Source organism: Scomber scombrus, chromosome 5 (assembly GCF_963691925.1).
Source record: "Scomber scombrus chromosome 5, fScoSco1.1, whole genome shotgun sequence".
Taxonomy (NCBI): Eukaryota; Metazoa; Chordata; class Actinopteri; order Scombriformes; family Scombridae; genus Scomber; species Scomber scombrus.
The window spans coordinates 34,050,311-34,072,881 of NC_084974.1; the positions used below are offsets into that span (position 1 = coordinate 34,050,311).

A 22,571-nucleotide genomic window follows, 5' to 3' on the forward strand; every position below is an offset into this window, starting at 1 on the left:
ATAATAAATGAACTGAACTTTAAATGTCTTTCTGTCGTCAGGCTGATTGGACAGAAGGAGGATGGAGCCGCGGACGGAGAACATCACCTCACACCAGCTCTTCATCCTGAACGGCTTCAATGAGCTGGGAGCTCTTCGTCCCGTCCTCTTCGTCCCGTTCTTCATCATGTTCGTGGTGTCTCTGTCGGCTAACTCTCTGCTGCTGTACGTGGTCGTCTCTCAGAGGAGCCTCCACTCGCCCATGTACGTGCTCATCGCCGGCATGGCCTGCGTGGACGTGTGCCTGCCGCTGTTCTTCGTGCCCGGCATGCTGTTCAGCTTCCTGTTCGACTGGAGGGGAATCTCTCTGATTGGCTGCCTGGTTCAGATTTACTTTGTCCATTTGTTGGGAGCCTTTCAGTCCACTCTGCTGCTGCTGATGGCTCTGGACCGATACTTTGCCATCTGCGTGCCGCTCTACTACCACCAACGCATGGCATTACCCGGATTCCTCCGGTTTGTGATTCCACTGGTGGTGAGAAACGTCCTCCTGGTGGCGCTGGTGGTGATTCTGGCCGGGTCGCTGCCGTTCTGCTCTGTAAACGTTATAAATCACTGTTTCTGTGAGCACATGGCGCTGGTGGAGCTGGCGTGTGGCAGCACCGCCGTCAACAGTGTGCTGGGACTGACCTCCGTGTTCTGCATCTCTGTGGTCGACTTCTTCTTCATCACCACCTCCTACGTCGTCATCTTCAGCTCAGCGCTCGGATCCGGTAAGTCGGGCATGAAAGCGCTGCACACCTGCGTGACTCACATCGTGGTGATGACCGTCAGCCTGACCCTCATACTCGTGGCTTTCCTGTCGTATCGGATCAGAAACGGTCTTCCTGCATGGTTTCGGGTTTTCTTCAGCACCTTGTACCTTCTGTTCTCGAGCTGCTTCAACCCGATCATCTACGGCATCAGAACCACCGAGATCCGGCAGCACATCCTGAAGACGCTGAGCTGCTCCTAAAATATGAACATTCTCACTTTATGAGTCACAATTATGATATAAAAAAAGAAACTTAGAAGACAGTCAAACAGTAAGTTACATTAAAGATTTAATTTAGCACATAAATGCTGATACTGCATATCGGGACGAGGCACTCCGTCCCCTGCTCTTCACCCTGCTGACTCACGACTGCACACCAACCCACAGCACCAATCACATGGGGAAGTTTGCGGACGACACAACTCTGGTGGGTCTCATCACCAGGAACGACGAGACCCACTACAGGAATGAGGTCAACCCACTACAGGAAGGAGGTCAACCTTCTGACCACGAGGTGCAGAGACAACAACCTCCTGCTGAATGTCAGCAAAACAAAAGAGATTGTGTTTGACTTCCAGAAAGGCCACACCGAACACCCATCAATGACCATCGAAGGTGCTGCTGTGGAGCGAGTGAGCAACACCAAATTCCTGGGGGTGCACATCAGTGAGGACCTTTCCTGGACCACCAACTCTGCATCACTGGCGAAGAAAGCCCAGCGGTGCATCTACTTCCTGCGCAAGCTCAAGAAAGCGAAAGCTCCCACACCCATCCTGAACTCATTCTACAGGGGCACCATTGAAAGCATCCTGACCAGTTGCATCACTGTGTGGGGCGGTAGCTGCACTGCATACAGCAGGAAAGCACTGCAACGCATAGTGAACCCAGCTGGTAAGATCATTGGTGCCCCACTCCCCTCCTTACAAGACACATACGCCACCCCGCCTCACCCGTAAAGCTACCTCTATTGTGTGCGACACCAGCCCCCTCGCACACAGTCTGTTCACCCTCCTACCCTCTGGAAGGAGGTATAGGAGCCTCCGTAGCTGCACTGAAAACAGTTTCATACACCAGGCTGTCAGAAACCTGAACTCTCTCCCCTCACTCCCTCCAGCCATATCCTTCAGGCTGTCAGAAAGCTGAACCCCCCCCCCCCCCCCCCCCCCCCCCCCACAGACTGAAATTGCTGCTATTTACTGACTGTTCTTTTTGCACTGTTTCTGTTAAAAATACATCTTACAGAACTTTCTGCTGCTATTACTGACTTTTTGCACTACCACAACTTAACTATACAGAAACCTATGCTGCTACTTCCTACATTTACAAGTAGACTCCTAAATCTTATTTGATCTTACTGTCTATCTATTCTATGTTTTATATTAGTAAAGGTCTTGTGCACTTCAATGTTTACTCTTTAGTGTTAGGAAACATCAACGTCTTATCTGTTGTGCCTGTGCACTATCTGTTCCACCATAGTGAGAAACGTCTTCTCCATTCCTTTATATGCCTTAACACGTGAAGAAATTGACAATAAAGCTGATTTTGACTTTGACTTTGACTTTGACTTTGAGAGGCACCAAAACCCGCTGTGTAGGTCTAAAGAGGAGAACCAGGACGAGCCGGACACCAAGTCCAGAGACTCGTCGATGCGGGGCAGTGGGTATGAGTCTTTCTTGGTCACGCTGTTTAGTGGTCTGAAACCCTGGCTCTCATCGCCAGGGTTTCAATGTCATTAGCCAATACACGGAGCGGCTCACCGGACTGTCTCTGCCTGCTTGACAGCTCTGAACGCAGGACGCAAGGCTGGCTGCATTGTCCAAACCTCCGCCTTAGAGCCTCAACTAAAGCCCCACAGTCAGCTCTTTCGGCTGGGACAGCAGCAAACATGTTAATGCTTCTTCTGTAAGGCACAGGACCAGCTGGAGCACCTTACTGTCCTCAGACCAGCCTGCAGCCTGTGCTAACAGTTCAAATTGAGCATGGAAGGCCAGAGTATTTTAGCATTTTCACTTGGAGCTGGTCACACTGGCCGCAGCGATCTTTGTTTATGTCCGGCCGTGCGTCACTTCCGGTGTGCACCTCCGAGCTCGGTGAGTCAAAGCCGACGGCAGCAGCTAGCTCCCTGGCTGTTTGTTTTAGACGAGCCAGGTGCCCTGAAGTACGGTCAAACTCCTCCTCACGCCAAGGTGTACCAGCATAAAAACTGTCCATCACCTCTTCCTTGACTTTCGGACGAGCGCCGGTCCGGTCCCGCTGCGCTGCCATTCCGTCTGTCGGAGCAGAGTTAGCCGAGTCCGGGCTAGCCGCGGCTAACGGAGTTTAGCAGGGACTACTCCGGTATTTTACTTCTGACACCAAATGTAGCGTCCGCCACCATTTATTGCTGTAACAGTACAGGTTACTGTGGGCCGTAACCACGCCAAAACAACCAAAAACATACAAAGGTTAGCCGTAACTCCCACTGTGCCCTTAGCTCTCTCTTCCAGCTCCCTCATACTCACTCGCACAGCCCCCTACCTACTCATTCAATCCCAAACATGTCATTAACTCACAGAACATTATTGCAGGGTTGCTACAATATGTTATATTATATATGTTATATATAATATTATATTATATTATACAGATGTTCCAATAATAACTAGATAACTGTGGATTAGTTTCTTGTCTGCTTGAGTTCTTCCAGAGTCTGAAAGTGGCTTTCCTGATTGGCTGGAGCTGCTGCTTGTTGCACAACTGCTTCCCATCTACCTTAATCAGCCTCAACATAAGAACACTGGTCTTCCATTGTGTCCGCTTTACTCTAGTGTCTAGTGTCTATTGAACCATTTCCTCTCCTCCTCAGCCTCAGCCAGCCTTCCTCTATTGGACTGAACCCTTTTCCAAATAAATCCCTTTTTCTACCACCCACTGTCTCAGTATCTGCTCTTGGGTCCTAATAACACAGTTAAACAACTATCAGCTGTTCGGACTTTCATAAAACAGGTTCAAAGACCTTTTTTTTATTGAGAGACCACTTGATTGTGTTCTTCATTGAAGCCATTAGGATGTAAATGTTTAGGGTATTCATGTCTGTTCTGGTTTGGCATCCAGCTGCTACTTCATATAGATCATAGAGATATAACTAGAGAAATATATCCAGCAGATGAGAATGAGGTTATACATCAACAGTTGTACAGATGAAATAAATAATAAGCTTAGTACTGTAATATTAAATACATCTTTTCCGCGCAGGTGTTCGCTTGGTTAGAGCGCATGCCACGTACGCAGTGGCCCCCGGTTCAAATCCCGCCCGGCGGACCCGTACTGCATGTCACACCCATAGACTGTATATAAAATGGACTTAACATCCATGACGTCACCCATTGGTTTGTGGACTGCTGCTCGGAGGCCAATAGTATCGGATCTGAGCAGCGGCATCTTGAAAATTTCAGGTGCATGCTGGGAAAAATAAAAACAGGGATTCTACTTATATGGGCATCAGGAGGAGCATGAGGCGCCCTCCTGAACCTGTGAACCAATCAACCTGTCAATCACCACGTAGCCACGCCCTAATGCATACCCTGCTTTATCGTCACATATAAAATCAGGGAGGCCAAAATGTCCCAAATGAACATCATACTGCATTGAAAATGAAAACAAAACAGAGGTTGTCCTGTTCGGTCGCCCTGACCTGGTTCAGATCCTTGCCAGCTCCCTTGGCCCACTAGCACCTTACATAGGATCCCACGCCAGGAATCTTGGTGTTATTATCGATGGTGCTTTTTTCAGCTGAGGCTTCTAGCCAAAGTTAAACCCTATCTCAGCCAGAAAGTTATCAATGCTTTTATTACATCTCGCTTAGACTACTGCAACTCCCTGTATGTCGGCATTGACCAGTCAGAGCTTAACCGCCTGCAGCTGGTTCAAAATGCAGCAGCTCGTCTCCTAACTGGTACAAAGAAACAAGAGCACATAACTCCGGTGCTCTCTTCTCTTCACTGGCTTCCGGTTAGGTTCAGGATTGATTTTAAGATTATTTTATTTGTTTTTAAGTCTCTGAATGGGCTGGCCCCAGAATACCTGTCTGACCTTATTAAACTGCATCAGCCCTCCAGAGCCCTTAGGTCAGCTAACCAGGTGGTACTGGACGTTCCCCGATCCTTCAAAAAAACTAGAGGAGATCGAGCCTTTGCTCTGTGGAACACATTTACCGCTTACTGTGCGGACTGCAAACAGCCTCTCCACTTTTAAAACGCTACTTAAAACCCACTTTTTCACTTTGGCCTTTGGCGGAGTATAGCTTTTATTGTTTGTTTTTATTGTTTCTGCTTATTTTACTGTAAAGCACTTTGGTAGGCCATTGGCTGTTTTAAATGTGCTATATAAATAAAGTTGACATTGACATTGACATTGAAGAAGGCTTTAAACTAGCGATTGAGACCATAAACACATTTTGAAAACGTTTACTGAGGTTAGAAATCAAGTGAGAAGTTGGTGAATTCTCCATTGACTTGTATAGAGACGGAAGTCCTTTTGACACCAAAACGGTCGCCCCCTGGTGGCCTTTTGATAGAATGCAGTTTTAAGTTACTTCCTCATTGGCCTCATTTCAGAGGACCAGAACTCCCCGCCCTCTCTCCCATGTTTCCTGTCTGGCAACTATCAAATAAAGGTGTCTATGCCTGAAAAGGAGGGGGAGGGGCTATTTTGGAGCACGTAGTGGTGATTTTTAGTATCTTATTTCTGTTTTTGTAAGAGAGCATGGTGAACTAGCAGAGGGCCCAATACAGAAGGATTCAATGATACTGCGGTTTGACAGAGAGAGTCCTGAGTGTTCGGATGAGTTTGTGGATATCTGCGGTATGTTGATCAAAAGTCAGTTTATTGTCAATTGTGATGTCGAGGTATTTGAAATTGTCCACTATGTCCACTGGTTGGTTGATGCATATGTGGTGCGTTGGGGTAGTCGTCTTCTTGCAGGTGTCGAATATGAGTTATTTTGTTTTTGTGACATTCAGGAGGAGGAAGTAGTTCTCTGCACATCATGTTGAGAAGTGTTTGGTGGTCTGTTGGGAGGCTGTTACTGAGTTATTGTCTGATAGCAGTGTCATCAGAATAATTGAAATACCTTATTTAGAGCATTTTTCTCTCTCTGCTGAGGAGTCAGTCTGCAGCTCCCTGATTGCTGCTCTTCTCAAAGTTTATTCAGATTAAACATTGTGGCCTGAAGCTGCTTTGTTTTCAGTGGTAACCATAGTGACAGCAGAGCATCCTCCCATGATTCCCTGTGATTCAGAGCGTCCTAATTGGCCTGTTAGCGGAGCTGGCCGGAGCCTCCAGAGTGTCCAAGTGTCCACACAGAGTCTGTGGGGAGCCGGCCTGGTGTTTGTTACAGATGGAAAGAGCTGCTGGAGCTCCGCTGAGGCTCATTACTGTCAGAGATACAGTAAACATGATGAAATCACCCTCACTGTCCAGAGACCACACTGACACTTCAACCTGAAGGAAGGAAGGGAGGGAGGGAGGGAGGGAGGTCAGAGATACAGTAAACAATGATGAAATCACCCTCACTGTCCAGAGACCTGATCCACCACAGGAAGTTACAACTACTCACTTTTACCCTGAAGTGTGTGTTTACATCGGAAAAGACAAAGTTTAGTAATATAGCTGCATATATACATGATACATACATATGCTCTTTATTTATACTGTATGTATGTATGAGCATACCTGTACAATCTAATGCATCCAATACAACATTTTAAGGCTCCTTAAATGTGGTTGTTAAATGTCCCACTCACTACCTTTATACTGAAGTTTAGTGTAAATACTGAAATAAGACAATATGACAGATGTCCGAGGCTGCATTATCATCCATCAACTGCTCTGTGGCTTACACAAGTACCTCAAACTGTACTACAGTAAAGTACAAGTACCTCAAACTGTACTGCAGTAAAGTACAAGTACCTCAAACTGTACTGCAGTAAAGTACAAGTACCTCAAACTGTACTACAGTAAAGTACTCAAAAGTTTGCTCTGTGATTATTAATCATCACATCAATAAAATGACGAGTTGTCAAACTTTGTCTCTGCAGCCAATAGCAGCGTCAGGAGCTGCGTGACTGTTCATCAGGGACAGAGTCAGCTTCTGACATCATCACTGCAGACAAAGTCAAAGCTGCTGTTAGTCTCCTGCAGAGCTGAAAGCTGTCAGCAGCTCTTCAGGTTTCACTCTTCATGAGTCATATGTCTTAATTCTTGTGTTGTGATCTGCTGTATTATTATTATTATTATTATTATTATTATTATTATTATTATTATTATTATTATTATTATATTAATATTATTATTATTATTATATTATTATTATTATTATTGTTATTATTATTATTATTATTATTATTATTATGTGTAGAACATGTCCAGGCTGAATCTCTTTGAGTGTTTTTACTTCTCTCTTGATGTGAATCCTCCTGAGGAGATATGAGCCGACTCTGCTCTCTGTGAGGTTTGTTTGTTAAAATGCTTCATGATGTTTTTCCTCTCAGTGATTCAGGGTTAGGGTTCACTAACTGCTGAATATCGTTTCTCAGCATCACTAACTGTTGAATATCGTTTCTCAGCTTCACTAACTGTTTAATATCGTTTCTCAGCATCAATAACTGCTGAATATCGTTTCTCAGCTTCACTAACCGTTTAATATCGTTTCTCAGCTTCACTAACTGTTTAATATCGTTTCTCAGCTTCACTAACCGCTGAATATCGTTTCTCAGCTTCACTAACTGCTGAATATCGTTTCTCAGCATCACTAACTGCTGAATATCGTTTCTCAGCATCACTAACTGTTGAATATCGTTTCTCAGCTTCACTAACTGCTGAATATCGTTTCTCAGCATCACTAACTGCTGAATATCGTTTCTCAGCATCACTAACTGCTGAATATCGTTTCTCAGCTTCACTAACCGTTTAATATCGTTTCTCAGCTTCACTAACCGTTTAATATCGTTTCTCAGCTTCACTAACCGCTGAATATCGTTTCTCAGCTTCACTAACTGTTTAATATCGTTTCTCAGCTTCACTAACTGTTTAATATCGTTTCTCAGCTTCACTAACTGTTTAATATCGTTTCTCAGCTTCACTAACTGTTTAATATTGTTTCTCAGCTTCCTCTGGACTCATAACAGCTGTTCTCTTGTTTGGAAATGTTTGTCTTTCTGTCATTTGAGACTAAATGAGAGAAGCTTGAATGAACTGTGCAGACTTCAGTTAGTTTGGAGATGTGAGCAAAATGAATCTGGTATATTTAGCTTGTTTCATGTCTGAAGGTTCAGTTAAACAGACAGATGATATTCATATATCTGTTTACAGAGCAGTGAAGATGTTTTAACATGTTTGTAATTTAAATGACTTTAGTGTTTGTTGGCTGAAGACTGAAAAAGTACAGAAAGTTTTATTATTCTAAGTTTTCATTAGATTTGTATGATATGTGAAACCTCAGATCTCCTCTCTGCCAGGATGGATAGAAGCAGAATTACAATATCAATATCAATATAGGCTTTATTTGTCACTGTACCGAAATACAACGAAATTACAGCAATCATCCTGTCCGTACATATACAAGATGTTTTTCCTCTCAGTGTTTCAGGGTTAGGGTTCACTAACTGCTGAATATCGTTTCTCAGCATCACTAACTGTTGAATATCGTTTCTCAGCATCACTAACTGTTGAATATCGTTTCTCAGCTTCACTAACTGTTGAATATCGTTTCTCAGCTTCACTAACTGTTGAATACCCCCCGAATTGAATACCCCCGAATTTTAGGATACACCAGGGCAATGCCTAATCCAATCAGCAGATAGCCTGTTATCATGGTTCCGAATATGTAGAGATCCTCGATGTCCTCAACGGAAAGAATCGCCAGGCACACGACCCTCCACTTCTCCCACGAGTCCATCGTGTAGCCAGCGGCGAACGTTCTGTCAGGGCAGACAGGTTCCCCCGAACCCGAGCTTCTCGACGAGAAGATTACAATATGAATCAAATATATATGAGTTAAATGCAATGTCTTAAACTTATTGAATAATTTTACTTCTTAGTGTTTTTCACTCCAGTTATTAAACTACATCTGAGCTGAGATTTGTGTTTTTGGTTGTTGGACGAGACAAATGAGCAGAAGAGAAGAGATCAGGCTCAGATTGGTCCTTAAATTACAACCTCTGTATTTATCATGTGTTTAAATACCTGTTAACTCATCTCTGACTGATGGGTTGATGTTTAATGGTGGGACTGTGTGTGTCCTTCTGTGGCTGCTGCACTGAAGACATCATCCAGACTCAGTTAGCAGCACCAGCTGCAGCTTTTAACCAAGTGAACTCATTAAATGTGTAATAGTACAGACTGTGTGTGAAGCTCAGCTGGACCGGCTCTTATTAATAACAGCATCTGTATTTATATTTATTTATTTATTGCTGACATTTTATATTCTCTTTTTTAACCCATAGTGTATTTAGTTTTTGTGTTTCATTGTTTGCTGGTTTATTGTCTGTTGCTGTTTTTATGTGTAAGAGCCTCAGAGATCAATGCAATGATCAAAGGAACTGAACTGAACTTTAAATGTCTTTCTGTCGTCAGGCTGATTGGACAGAAGGAGGATGGAGCCGCGGACGGAGAACATCACCTCACACCAGCTCTTCATCCTGAACGGCTTCAATGAGCTGGGAGCTCTTCGTCCCGTCCTCTTCGTCCCGTTCTTCATCATGTTCGTGGTGTCTCTGTCGGCTAACTCTCTGCTGCTGTACGTGGTCGTCTCTCAGAGGAGCCTCCACTCGCCCATGTACGTGCTCATCGCCGGCATGGCCTGCGTGGACGTGTGCCTGCCGCTGTTCTTCGTGCCCGGCATGCTGTTCAGCTTCCTGTTCGACTGGAGGGGAATCTCTCTGATTGGCTGCCTGGTTCAGATTTACTTTGTCCATTTGTTGGGAGCCTTTCAGTCCACTCTGCTGCTGCTGATGGCTCTGGACCGATACTTTGCCATCTGCGTGCCGCTCTACTACCACCAACGCATGGCATTACCCGGATTCCTCCGGTTTGTGATTCCACTGGTGGTGAGAAACGTCCTCCTGGTGGCGCTGGTGGTGATTCTGGCCGGGTCGCTGCCGTTCTGCTCTGTAAACGTTATAAATCACTGTTTCTGTGAGCACATGGCGCTGGTGGAGCTGGCGTGTGGCAGCACCGCTGTCAACAGTGTGCTGGGACTGATCTCCGTGTTCTGCATCTCTGTGGTCGACTTCCTCTTCATCAGCACCTCCTACATCATCATCTTCAGCTCAGCGCTCGGATCCGGTAAGTCGGGCATGAAAGCGCTGCACACCTGCGTGACTCACATCGTGGTGATGACCGTCAGCCTGACCATCATACTCGTGGCTTTCCTGTCGTATCGGATCAGAAACGGTCTTCCTGCATGGTTTCGGGTTTTCTTCAGCACCTTGTACCTTCTGTTCCCGAGCTGCTTCAACCCGATCATCTACGGCATCAGAATCACCGAGATCCGGCAGCACATCCTGAAGACGCTGAGCTGCTCCTAAAATATGAATATGTATTTATATTAAATAATAAATCATAGTTTAAATAGTTTAAGTTAAATCAAACAGTAAGTTACATTAAATATTTAATTTAGTATATAAATAGATAGATATACTTTATTGATCCCAAGCTGGGAAAGTGTAGCAGCAGCATTACACAGACACATAGTGACGCTAACAACATATAGTATAAGGATATAAATGCTGATGCTGCATATTGGGACGAGGCTCTGAACACTACCAAGACTCAGCAGCTGGTCAAAGACTCCAGCAGAAATAAAACCTGTTCATCAGATTTCACATAGTGGAAGATCTGACCTGGAGCAGCAACACCACTGCTGTCATTAAGAAGGCACAGCAGAGACTGCACTTCCTGTGAGCAGAGACTGTACTTCCTGTGAGCAGAGACTGTACTTCCTGTGAGCAGATATTGGACTTCCTGTGAGCAGAGATTGTACTTCCTGTGAGCAGAGATTGCACTTCCTGTGAGCAGAGACTGTACTTCCTGTGAGCAGAGACTGTACTTCCTGTGAGCAGAGATTGGACTTCCTGTGAGCAGAGATTGTACTTCCTGTGAGCAGAGACTGTACTTCCTGTGAGCAGAGACTGTACTTCCTGTGAGCAGAGATTGGACTTCCTGTGAGCAGAGATTGTACTTCCTGTGAGCAGAGACTGTACTTCCTGTGATTACTCAGGAATTATCAACTCTCACATAAACTGCTTGTGCCCTTTTATAGTTGCTCCATTGAGCGTTTGGACCTGCTGCATGTGTTTGTGGATTAGGGTCTGCACAGCTGCAGACAGGATAGCCACCCCCCCCCCCCCATCTCACCCAGGACTCGCTGGTTGAGCTGCTGACAGGATAGCCATCACCCCCCCCCCCCCCATCTCACCCAGGACTCGCTGGTTGAGCTGCTGACAGGATAGCCATCACCCCCCCCCCCCCATCTCACCCAGGACTCGCTGGTTGAGCTGCTGACAGGATAGCCATCACCCCCCCCCCCATCTCACCCAGGACTCGTTGGTTGAGCTGCAGACAGGATAGCCATCACCCCCCCCCCATCTCACCCAGGACTCGTTGGTTGAGCTGCAGACAGGATAGCCATCACCCCCCCCCCCCCCACCATCTCACCCAGCTGCTGCACTAATAGATTACACAACAGCTTAAAGCCAAAGCCATAAATGCACCAAACTGCATTAAATAATGGTAATTTATTTATTTATTTATTTATCTCAGTGTCGTTGTGCTTTGTACAATAAAGACTTTCTATTCTATTATCCTAAAAACTGTTTATTCATTAAATGTGTTTATTATCAAATGTTACATTACATACAACACTTATCCTGTGAGCTACATGTTGTAATTATGTCATATTGTTATTGTTATATATATATTTATATTTAATAATGTTAATGAGTCCCAGCTGGTAATTAGCAGCAGCTGTTTGAGCTCTGAGCCAATTAGCTTTGAGGAGCAACAAGAACAACAAACCTCTGAGGGTTTCCCTGCTTTCATTTATTGTTTTAATATGAAATAAAATCACTGTTTGATCTCTGCTGAACGTTTAAAGATATATATATAATATCAGAGAAGATGTTTCAGCACCATAGAAACATTTAAAGCTAATAAAACAAGTTTAAAATGATTATTATTAGTGAATATTATGAGTTATATTCCAGATAACAACACAATGATATAATAATAATATAATAATGATCTTGTTTATAACACTTAACAACAGAAGTCACTGAGATTTCTAAAATAACTTTATTAACAAAAACAAAAAAGATCAACTCATGACAAAGTGCATGAACTCATAAAGTAGCCCCCCCCCAATAAGATATGAACATGTGACTCTATTACTACGGATCAATATGACAACATAATAAATATAAATTATATCATAACCAAAACAAACAACTTTATTTTTGCAGTTATATTATTTATTATTTATTATTTATTATTTATTATTTATTATTTATTATTTATTATTTATTATTTATTATTTATTATTTATTAAATGTTAAAATGAGATAAACATGAAACATTTGTGCTGTGATTAAATGAAGCCACACAGATGAGCCTGCTCTCCTCTGATTGGCTGAGCCTGATGTTTAAACCCAGCGGAGACCAATCGGGGGGGTTTAGGGTTATATATGGTTAGAGTTAGAGTTGGGGGGTTGGAGGGTTAGAGGGTTAGAGGGGGGGGTGAGTCCGATGACCGGTGGCAGGTAGGAACATTCATGTTTTATTACTTCTGTTAATAATCAATATAAACTGTTTAATGTTCTCAGGATGAAATAAGTTCAGTAAAAGCTGTTTATTCACTGTTATGAAATATTATATTACTGTTAGATTATAACATATATATAGCTGCAGCTTTAACTCAGTGATACTCTGTTTATTATCATTACTACACATGAATGCATCAATAATAACAAACAGTATAATAACATTTAAATACATATAGTTGATAATACTTTAGGGTTAGTTATCAGAGCTTTTCATCCTTCGTCTCTTTTCCTGAGATTCATTTAAACAAACTGTTTCTCATGTTTTAAACGTTTTATATTCATGAGTAAATGTTTTAGATTCAGCTGTTTGAATGTTAATGATCTGATCTGTAGAGGCTCAATGCTTTATTACTTTCTGACTTTCTGATCCTCTCTCATTCTCATCAGGAGCAGTCAGAGTATTAAAGGGTTCAGTAGTAGATTCATCACTTCATCGTCTGGGATGCTTCAGACATTTAGACTCAGAAACATATTTTCATGACGTTTCCTGATTGGCTGAATATGTGATGAGGTAAGTGTGTCGATCCTTTAATATAATATAGAATCAGTCAACTGTCAACTTCAAAGGTTTTAAATGATTATGAGGAATCAAGTATTTGAACTTTAAAGCATTAAATGATCAATATGATAGACTTTATGGTACACAAGGTTCAGATGTTCTGTGATTGTTATTTAACAGTTAAGAACTAATTGATTTATAAATGATTGATTGGTAGCATATAAACTGCAAGGAGAGGTAAATCCCAAAAAAATTAATAAAAATAATAAAACAGAAAGTTTGATGAGTATAATAATGTGATAATAAAATGTGTTTAATATTTCATTGAGCTGTTTTACTGCTTTATTAGAGCATTAAAGTCAATTACAATCAGAGTAATGAGCTGATTCTGGTTCCCAGTAAACAGTGTATTACAGTAATTAACGGGTGTAGAGGAGGGGGAGGCGGGGGAGGGGGGGCTCTGCTCACTTCTCTCAGCATGATTAAAACATATAAAGATAATAATAATAATAATAATAAGCAGCAGAACCGTTCTGACTCTGATGTGTTTAATTACTTTAACATAGATAAACTGTGTGTGTGTGTGTGTGTGTGTGTGCGTGTGTGTGTGTGTGTGTGTGTGTCTCTCAGCATGAACTTTTCCCACAGCAGCTTCATGTTTCATGGGTTCCCGGCGCTGCAGAACCACGGCCGTCTGCTGGCGCTGCCGCTGTGCGTCTGCTACCTGGTGGCGTTGCTAGGCAACTGCGTGCTGGCTCAGGTGATCTGCAGCACCAGGAGTCTGCACGGGCCCATGTACGTCCTCATCGCCGCGCTCTGTGCGGTCGACGTCTCCGTGGTGACGGCCATCGTCCCCAACGCGCTCCTCGGCCTCCTTCTGGGCCGGGACCGGATCTCGCTGGGTGGCTGCTTGACTCAGATGTTCGTCACTCACTTCCTGTCCTCGGTGGAGTCCACTCTGCTGCTGGCGATGGCGTTGGACCGCTACGTGGCCATCTGCCAGCCGCTACGCTACGCAGAGATCGTGGACTCGTCCGTGTTCGTGAAGCTGCTGCTCTTCACCGCGGTGCGCAGCGGCTCCATCATGGCCACGCTGGTGGGTCTGGCCGGTTCTCTGCGGTTTTGCGGCTCCAACAGCATCCGGCACTGCTACTGCGACCACATGGCGCTGGTCAGCCTGGCCTGCGGCAGCACCGCCAGCAGCAGGGCGGCCGGCGTAGCGGTGATCGTCTGCTTCGTAGGAGTGGACATTCCTCTCATCTTCTTCTCCTACGTGAAGATCCTGAGCGTCGTGCTGCGTGGCGCCGGTGCCAGCGAGGAGCGGCGGAAGGCGTTTCACACCTGCGGGACTCACCTGATGGTCATGATGTGTTTCTACCTGGTCGGCAGCGTCACCTTCCTCTCTCACAACCTGAACATCCACATACCGACCGACGCCAACACCTTCATGGGACTGATGTACATCCTGCTGCCGGCCACCGTCAACCCCGTCATCTACGGAGTTCGGACCAAAGAAATCAGAAACGGATTTTATCGACTTTTCAAACTGAGAGCAAAGAAAATCGTGATGGTGAAAGTTTCTCCTGCTGGTAAGAGTTAAACACAGATCTAATGTGTGAATGTTCTGTTCCAGATGTTTATGTTCGTGATGAGATTAAACTTTAAGTGTTGAAGTCAAACAGAATCAGCTGGATGACGTCTGTCTTTCTGCCTCAAAATCTTTAAGAAGTCAGCAGATTTAAAACTATTCAGGAAATGAGTCCCATCTTCTTCTGTATTGTCCTTTTTATGATGAGAACTTTGTTATTGAATGAAATGTCAGAAACTAGAGATGTTTTGGTGCTATGATGATGACACAACGGTTGTTCAATGTTAATGTTTATAAGTCGGCTGCATCTGGTTTCTGCTCTGAGACTCTTTTCATTTGGACACAATAATAAATTAAAATCATCATTTACTGTCACATGTTGGTTTATATAAATATATGGTTTCATATATCTAGTTCTTTCTTTCTTTTAAGATAACAAAATGAGCAGGAACTTTGTCAGGAAGACAAACAAGAGTCAGACTCCTCCAGATGTGAAGCTCAGAGCAGTCAGAGAGATAAACTGTATAATATTGTTATATAAGGATAAAAAAGGCTCTTAACGGAAGGATTTTTCCTGTTTATGTTCTCTTGGTGCAGGAGATGTTAGGTTGTTGTATTTCAATTAAACTAAACATTTTAAATATTTTTTTAAGACTATACATTTTTTTTTTACATTTTCCCCCATTAAAATAACACAGAGACAACCAACCTCCATGGTGTCTTACTACCAACCTCCATGGTGTCTTACTACCAACCTCCATGGTGTCTTACTACCAACCTCCATGGTGTCTTACTACTAACCTCCATGGTGTCGTACTACCAACCTCCATGGTGTCTTACTACCAACCTCCATGGTGTCTTACTACCAACCTCCATGATGTCTTACTACCAACCTCCATGATGTCTTACTACCAACCTCCATGATGTCTTACTACCAACCTCCATGATGTCTTACTACCAACCTCCATATTGTCTTACTACCAACCTCCATGATGTCTTACTACCAACCTCCATGGTGTCTTACTACCAACCTCCATGATGTCTTACTACCAACCTCCATGGTGTCTTACTACCAACCTCCATGATGTCTTACTACCAACCTCCATGATGTCTTACTACCAACCTCCATGGTGTCTTACTACCAACCTCCATGATGTCTTACTACCAACCTCCATGGTGTCTTACTACCAACCTCCATGGTGTCGCACTAAGACATATTTGACGGCCCATATCTTTAGAACAGAATCAGCTGAAGGAGAGTCAGACCTCTCTATTCCTACCTGACACTTTAGGCTTTCATGACTAATTAAAAGACTACCAATTTCAATTAAACTAAACATTTTAAATATTTTTTTAAGACTGTATACATTTTATAATTTCGCCCATTAAAATAACACAGAGACAACCAACCTCCATGGTGTCGTACTACCAACCTCCATGGTGTCGTACTACCAACCTCCATGGTGTCTTACTACCAACCTCCATGATGTCTTACTACCAATCTCCATGGTGTCTTACTACCAACCTCCATGATGTCTTACTACCAACCTCCATGATGTCTTACTACCAACCTCCATGGTGTCTTACTACCAACCTCCATGATGTCTTACTACCAACCTCCATAGTGTCTTACTACTAACCTCCATGGTGTCTTACTACCAACCTCCATGATGTCTTACTACCAACCTCCATGGTGTCTTACTACCAACCTCCATGGTGTCTTACTACCAACCTCCATGGTGTCTTACTACCAACCTCCATGGTGTAGCACTAAGACATATTTGACAGCCCATATCTTTAGAACAGAATCAGTTGAAGGAGAGTCAGACCTCTCTATTCCTACCTGACACTTTAGGCTTTCATTACTAATTAAAAGACTACCAACCCCGTTCTCCCCTACACCAACACTCAACTAGACAATCAATAACTTATACTGATGTTCCTTTCATCTCACAGTTAGATGCCTGATTCTCTCTTTGCAGACACAAAACTAAACTCAACAAATACTCTGATTACTAAAGATTGTAGAACATAATTCAGATTTTTGTAATGTTTTATTATTATTATTTATTATGTTTATTTTTCTTTCGTTTTGTATTTAACTTACAATTCTTTGCTGTTTTCCTTTATTTTATGTTGCATTGTTTGTAAGTAATATTATCTAGGTAAATTATATTTATGTTTGTTTGAACCCAAATAAAAGAGGTCCAATGTTCAAATTCTTATTAAATAATAAAACTACTCAGACATCAGACTGCAGACTAAATGTGTCCTGTAGGTGGAGCCAGAGGACAGCACACTGCAGACTAAATGTGTCCTGTAGGAGGAGCCAGAGGACAGCACACTGCAGACTAAATGTGTCCTGTAGGAGGAGCCAGAGGACAGCAGACTGCAGACTAAATGTGTCCTGTAGGTGGAGCCAGAGGACAGCACACTGCAGACTAAATGTGTCCTGTAGGAGGAGGCAGAGGACAGCACACTGCAGACTTAATGTGTCCTGTAGGTGGAGCCAGAGGACAGCAGACTGCAGACTAAATGTGTCCTGTAGGAGGAGCCAGAGGACAGCAGACTGCAGACTAAATGTGTCCTGTAGGTGGAGCCAGAGGACAGCAGACTGCAGACTAAATGTGTCCTGTAGGTGGAGCCAGAGGACAGCAGACTGCAGACTAAATGTGTCCTGTAGGTGGAGCCAGAGGACAGATCATGTCTAGATTCTCCTGAAGAACAACAGAAACTGTGATAATTACAGACTGCTTCGGCCCATCAGGACATTTAACTTGGAACATAATAAACATCCAAAGCTAAAGAGCTGATCATCAGATTTTAATCATAAAAAGCAGAAACATGAAGTTCAGACTATAAATCTTAATGGGCGAATGTGAACATGCAGTGTAATCTTGATACTTAGTGCTGTATCGTGTACATGATATCTGATATCTGACTATTCTCCAAGAGGCACATTTAATGATCCTTATTAAAATAGTTTGTTTTTAAATCATGATTATTTCTAAACTCTCACATTTCAGCTTCAGTGTCTGAGCTCATTATTATCAACAGTTTCATTTATATTAAAAACATCATGAAGCAAAAACAAACACACTGGTGGCCACAAATGTCTTTTTATTAAAGATGCAGTAAATACAGTTTCCTGTCGGCCCTTTCAAATTAAAAATAAAATTAACATTTTGTGTTTTTGATCTTAATGCTGTAAAATTCATATTACAGTGAAAATAACGTTAATTCATAAAGAAACAGTCTGCTCTCATTTAACACACACACACACACACACACACACACACACATACACACACACACACATACACACACACACACATACACACACACACACACACACACACACACACACATACACACACACACATACACACACACACACACATACACACACACACATACACACACATACACACACACACATACACACGCACACACACACACACACACAAACACACATACACACACACACACACACACTCACACACTCACACACACACTAATACAACTTTTTTACTTTGGATGTTAATAATAACATAAATGTTTGTACTGACGGGGTTTATTTATTTATTTATTTAAACTTTTTTTAATTAATACTTCCTGTTTACATCCCAGCTGATCATTTTCCAAATCATCCATTCAGTGATTTTATTATATTTATATTATAATGATATAAGGTTATAATGTTATAATGTTATAATGATATAATGTTATATATGTATAATATTATAATGATATAATGATATAATGTCACTTTTGAACTTTAAATAGTTTGAATCATATTGTAATTAAATGCTCGTACTATTCCTGAGAACTCTTCTGGTGTCTTCATTTGAGAAATATTAAAGTTTTTCCTTCAGATTAGTTTAGTCTGAACACAAGCAGCTAAAGAAGCAGAAAGTATAAATGACTGAGATCAACAGACTCACCTGTGAATCCTTAAACACTGAAGATGATTTGAGAAATGATCAACATGAAAAACATGAAACAACAAACCATCTCAGGCCATAAAGATTACTGATGATATTTAATCATTGAAAGTTTTGATGTGTTTCATGCAACGAGGCCCCGGATGCTCTCAGCTGATTGGCTCTCTGACAGTTTGGTGTCCTGCAGACGGACGTCGGACGCCATTGGCCGGTCGGCAGTGTTGATGAAGAGCCTCTAAAACGACACAGAAACTACTCTGGACGCAGCGTAACTCCTGCTGCGTCCCGAATGCAAACACACACAACAAAGTGACATCAGAGGCATGCTGTCAGCCGTCGCTATGACGACGCCGCGCCGCCCAACGACACTTCCTCCTTCTGAAAACACGACGGACGTCTTCTAGCTTTGTGCCAGCAGGACGCAGAGACGGACATGAACGAGAACACAAACACCGCCGAGTGTTTAAAGGGTGTCCAGACTGGTTTGACCTAAGGTAACCTCCGTTAGCTCCACACTACAAATAGCAGCAAACAGCAGCAGCGGCGGCGGCGGCCGGCGCTCATCGCCTCTATCTGTCGTCCAGTTTGGAGAATCCACCGGATCTTCGTCCTCGTCGTCCTTCGCCCCGATCAGCCTCTGGCGGGCGAAGTCCTCAAAGACGATGTCATCATCGCTGAGGCAAAGAAGATAGGGGAAGAGAGCGTTAAGGGCCATAACTATCATATATGATTATATATGATTATATGATAAGAAGTCCAGCAGAGTTAAAGACAAACACAAGATCAGGGTCAGGAACAGGATCAGGGTTACCTCTCAGGATCAGGAACAGGATCAGGGTTACCTCTCAGGAACAGGATCCAGGGTTACCTCTCAGGATCAGGGTTAACTCTCAGGATCAGGGTTACCTCTCAGGGTCAGGAACAGGATCATGGTTACCTCTCAGGATCAGGATCAGGGTTAACTCTCAGGGTCAGGAACAGTCGTCTGTATATAAACTCCTGTTGTCCTCTCACTCTTTGCTTCATGTCAGATCTTCCAGCTCTGATTCACGGACTGATTCTCTGGTTTCCACCCTGCCTGATTTTGACTTTGCGTCTTCCTCGGTAAACGCTCCAGCCTTCTGTCCCTGACCTCGAGTATCACCTGTTCCTGTCTGCCTGTTGCTGTTCAGTTACCTTGTCGACTGTAATAAAGACTTTTCCAAACTGCTCACTGGTTCTCTGCTACTATTGGGTCCTACCTCCTCCACCTGTTAACTCTCAGGATCAGGATCAGGGTTAGGATCAGGATCAGGATCAGGGTTAGGATCAGGATCAGGATCAGGATCAGGATCAGGGTTAGGATCAGGATCAGGGTCAGGGTCAGGGTCAGGGTCAGGGTCAGGGTCAGGATCAGGATCAGGGTTAGGATCAGGGTCAGGGTTAGGATCAGGGTCAGGGTCAGGGTTAGGATCAGGATCAGGATCAGGGTTAGGATCAGGGTCAGGGTTAGGATCAGGGTCAGGGTTAGGATCAGGGTCAGGGTCAGGGTTAGGGTCAGGGTCAGGGTTAGGATCAGGATCAGGGTTAGGATCAGGGTCAGGATCAGGATCAGGATCAGGGTCAGGGTTAGGATCAGGGTTAGGATCAGGGTTAGGGTCAGGGTTAAGGATCAGGGTCAGGGTTAGGATCAGGGTCAGGGTTAGGATCAGGGTCAGGGTTAGGATCAGGGTCAGGGTTAGGATCAGGGTTAGGATCAGGGTGTGGTGCTGCCTCTCTGTGAGTGCAGAGCTGCTGACTGCAGGTTAGTTTCCATTTCCTGCTGCTCCCACAGAACCATTAATATGCATTAAGACCCATCTAACCCATCACACTGATGCTGAAAGCTCTCTGCTGGCACTTATTGATGAACACATTAACAGCCAATCAGATCAGCAGCTGGAGGGAGGGGGGGGAGAGAGGGAGAGAGAGAGAGAGAGAGAGAGAGAGAGAGAGAGAGAGAGAGAGAGAGAGAGAGAGAGAGAGAGAGATAGAGAGAGAGAGACAGAGACGGAGAGAGAGAGAGAGAGAGAGAGAAAGAGAGAGAGAGAGAGAGACAGAAGAGAGAGAGAGAGACAGAGAGAGAGAGAGAGAGAGAGAGAGAGAGAGACAGAGACGGAGAGAGAGAGAGAAGAGAGAAAGAGAGAGAGAGACAGAGAGACAGAGAGAGAGAGAGAGAGAGACAGAGAGAGGGAGAGAGAGAGAGACAGAGAGAGACAGAGAGAGAGAGAGAGAGAAAAAGAGAGAGAGACAGAGAGAGAGAGAGAGAGAGACAGACAGAGAGAGAGAGAGAGAGAGAGAGAGACAGAGAGAGAGAGAGAGAGAGAGAGAGAGAGAGACAGACAGAGAGAGAGAGAGACAGAGAGAGAGAGAGGGTTTCTTACTGTGTGTCAAACTCGATCAGGTTTGTGTCTATTGGAGTTTCATCAGCAGCTGAAAGAGAAACAGAGAGGTTAATGTTATAATATAATGTATATTATAGGTTAGGATTATAATATAATATAATATAATATAGTCAGATATCACAGTTTGCTGCTTCAGTGTTTTTAGTCAGATGTTTTGAACCAGCCTCACTATCACAGCTCAGAGTTTCTTCTCCATGGGATTCAGATCTGAGCAGCATTTCAATGTTTGGTTCCTTCATCATCACTCCTGCCTGATCTACAGCTGATCCACAGCTGATCCACAGCTGATCCACAGCTGATCTACAGCTGATCCACAGCTGATCCACAGCTGATCCACAGCTGATCTACAGCTGATCCACAGCTGATCCACAGCTGATCCACAGCTGATCCACAGCTTGATCCACAGCTGATCTACAGCAGCTGATCTACAGCTGATCTACAGCTGATCCACAAGCTGATCTACAGCTGATCCACAGCTGATCACAGCTGATCCACAGCTGATCCACAGCTGATCTACAGCAGCTGATCTACAGCTGATCTACAGCGATCGGATCTACAGCTGATCTACAGCTGATCCACAGCTGATCCCAGCTGATCCACAGCTGATCCACAGCTGATCTACAGCTGATCCACAGCTGATCTACAGCTGATCCACAGCTGATCCACAGCTGATCTACAGCTGATCACAGCTGATCCACAGCTGATCCACAGCTGATCCACAGCTGATCTACAGCAGCTGATCCACAGCTGATCCACAGCTGATCCACAGCTGATCCACAGCTGATCTACAGCTGATCCACAGCTGATCTACAGCTGATCCACAGCTGATCCACAGCTGATCCACAGCTGATCCACAGCTGATCCACAGCTGATCGATCCACAGCTGATCCACAGCTGATCACAGCTGATCCACAGCTGATCTACAGCTGATCCACAGCTGATCCACAGCTGATCTACAGCTGATCCACAGCTGATCTACAGCTGATCGATCTACAGCTGATCCACAGCTGATCGATCCACAGCTGATCCACAGCTGATCCACAGCTGATCGATCTACAGCTGATCAGCTGTAGATCGATCAGCTGTGGATCAGCTGTGGATCCCAGCTGCTGTAGATCAGCTGTGGATCAGCTGTAGATCAGCTGTGGATCAGCTGTAGGGTTAGTAACCCTACAGTTAACCCCTAACCCTTCTTAGGAGACAGTCCTGGACTTTCTGTGGTCTGAATCCTTCTTCACAGACATTGAGGAAGCAGCTTCATACAGGAAATTAAAGGCATAACATCTGATTAAATACATTTTAAAACAAGCAGAGTTGTTTTTAGAAAAATTATTTTAATTTTAAGTATTAATAAGTATTAATTAGTATTATAATTATTATTATATTTATTATATATAGTATTTAGCAACATAACGAGTAAAGAACACAGAACATCTCTGGTACTAAGGTTTGTTTCCCTGTTGATC

At 43.7% G+C, this 22,571-nt stretch overlaps 4 protein-coding genes across 4 annotated transcripts in view; 3 read left to right on the plus strand and 1 right to left on the minus strand.

Moving 5' to 3' along the window:
- Window positions 1-61: 61 nt before the first annotated feature.
- On the plus strand, window positions 62-994 carry LOC133981108 (olfactory receptor 52N2-like). The gene has a single exon (XM_062419992.1). It carries the CDS (start codon window positions 62-64, stop codon window positions 992-994), a length of 933 nt encoding a protein of 310 aa, XP_062275976.1.
- An 8,432-nt stretch (window positions 995-9,426) lies between these two features.
- On the plus strand, window positions 9,427-10,359 carry LOC133981109 (olfactory receptor 52N2-like). Its single transcript, XM_062419994.1, has one exon. The coding sequence runs from the start codon at window positions 9,427-9,429 to the stop codon at window positions 10,357-10,359; it is 933 nt and encodes a 310-aa protein (XP_062275978.1).
- Window positions 10,360-13,775: 3,416 nt separating this feature from the next.
- On the plus strand, window positions 13,776-14,750 carry or55e1 (odorant receptor, family 55, subfamily E, member 1; the record flags this gene model as incomplete). The annotated part of the gene is made up of 1 exon (XM_062419995.1): window positions 13,776-14,750. A coding segment is annotated over one exon (975 nt), but the record flags the coding sequence as incomplete, so codon positions are not given.
- A 4,056-nt stretch (window positions 14,751-18,806) lies between these two features.
- arrb1 (arrestin, beta 1) overlaps window positions 18,807-22,571 on the minus strand; it is a 22,685-nt gene continuing 18,920 nt past the window's right edge. Inside the window, exons 15-17 of the mRNA XM_062419996.1 lie at window positions 21,085-21,133; window positions 19,182-19,356; window positions 18,807-18,917 (exon numbers count right to left, since the gene is read on the minus strand). Coding sequence (XP_062275980.1) covers window positions 18,807-18,917; window positions 19,182-19,356; window positions 21,085-21,133 — 335 coding nt within the window. The remainder of the gene's footprint in view (window positions 18,918-19,181; window positions 19,357-21,084; window positions 21,134-22,571) is intronic.

What these genes read in the sequence shown, in the direction of transcription:
- LOC133981108 (XM_062419992.1), top strand. Translation starts at nt 62, where the DNA reads ATGGAGCCGCGGACGGAGAACATCACCTCACACCAGCTCTTCATCCTG.
- LOC133981109 (XM_062419994.1), top strand. Translation starts at nt 9,427, where the DNA reads ATGGAGCCGCGGACGGAGAACATCACCTCACACCAGCTCTTCATCCTG.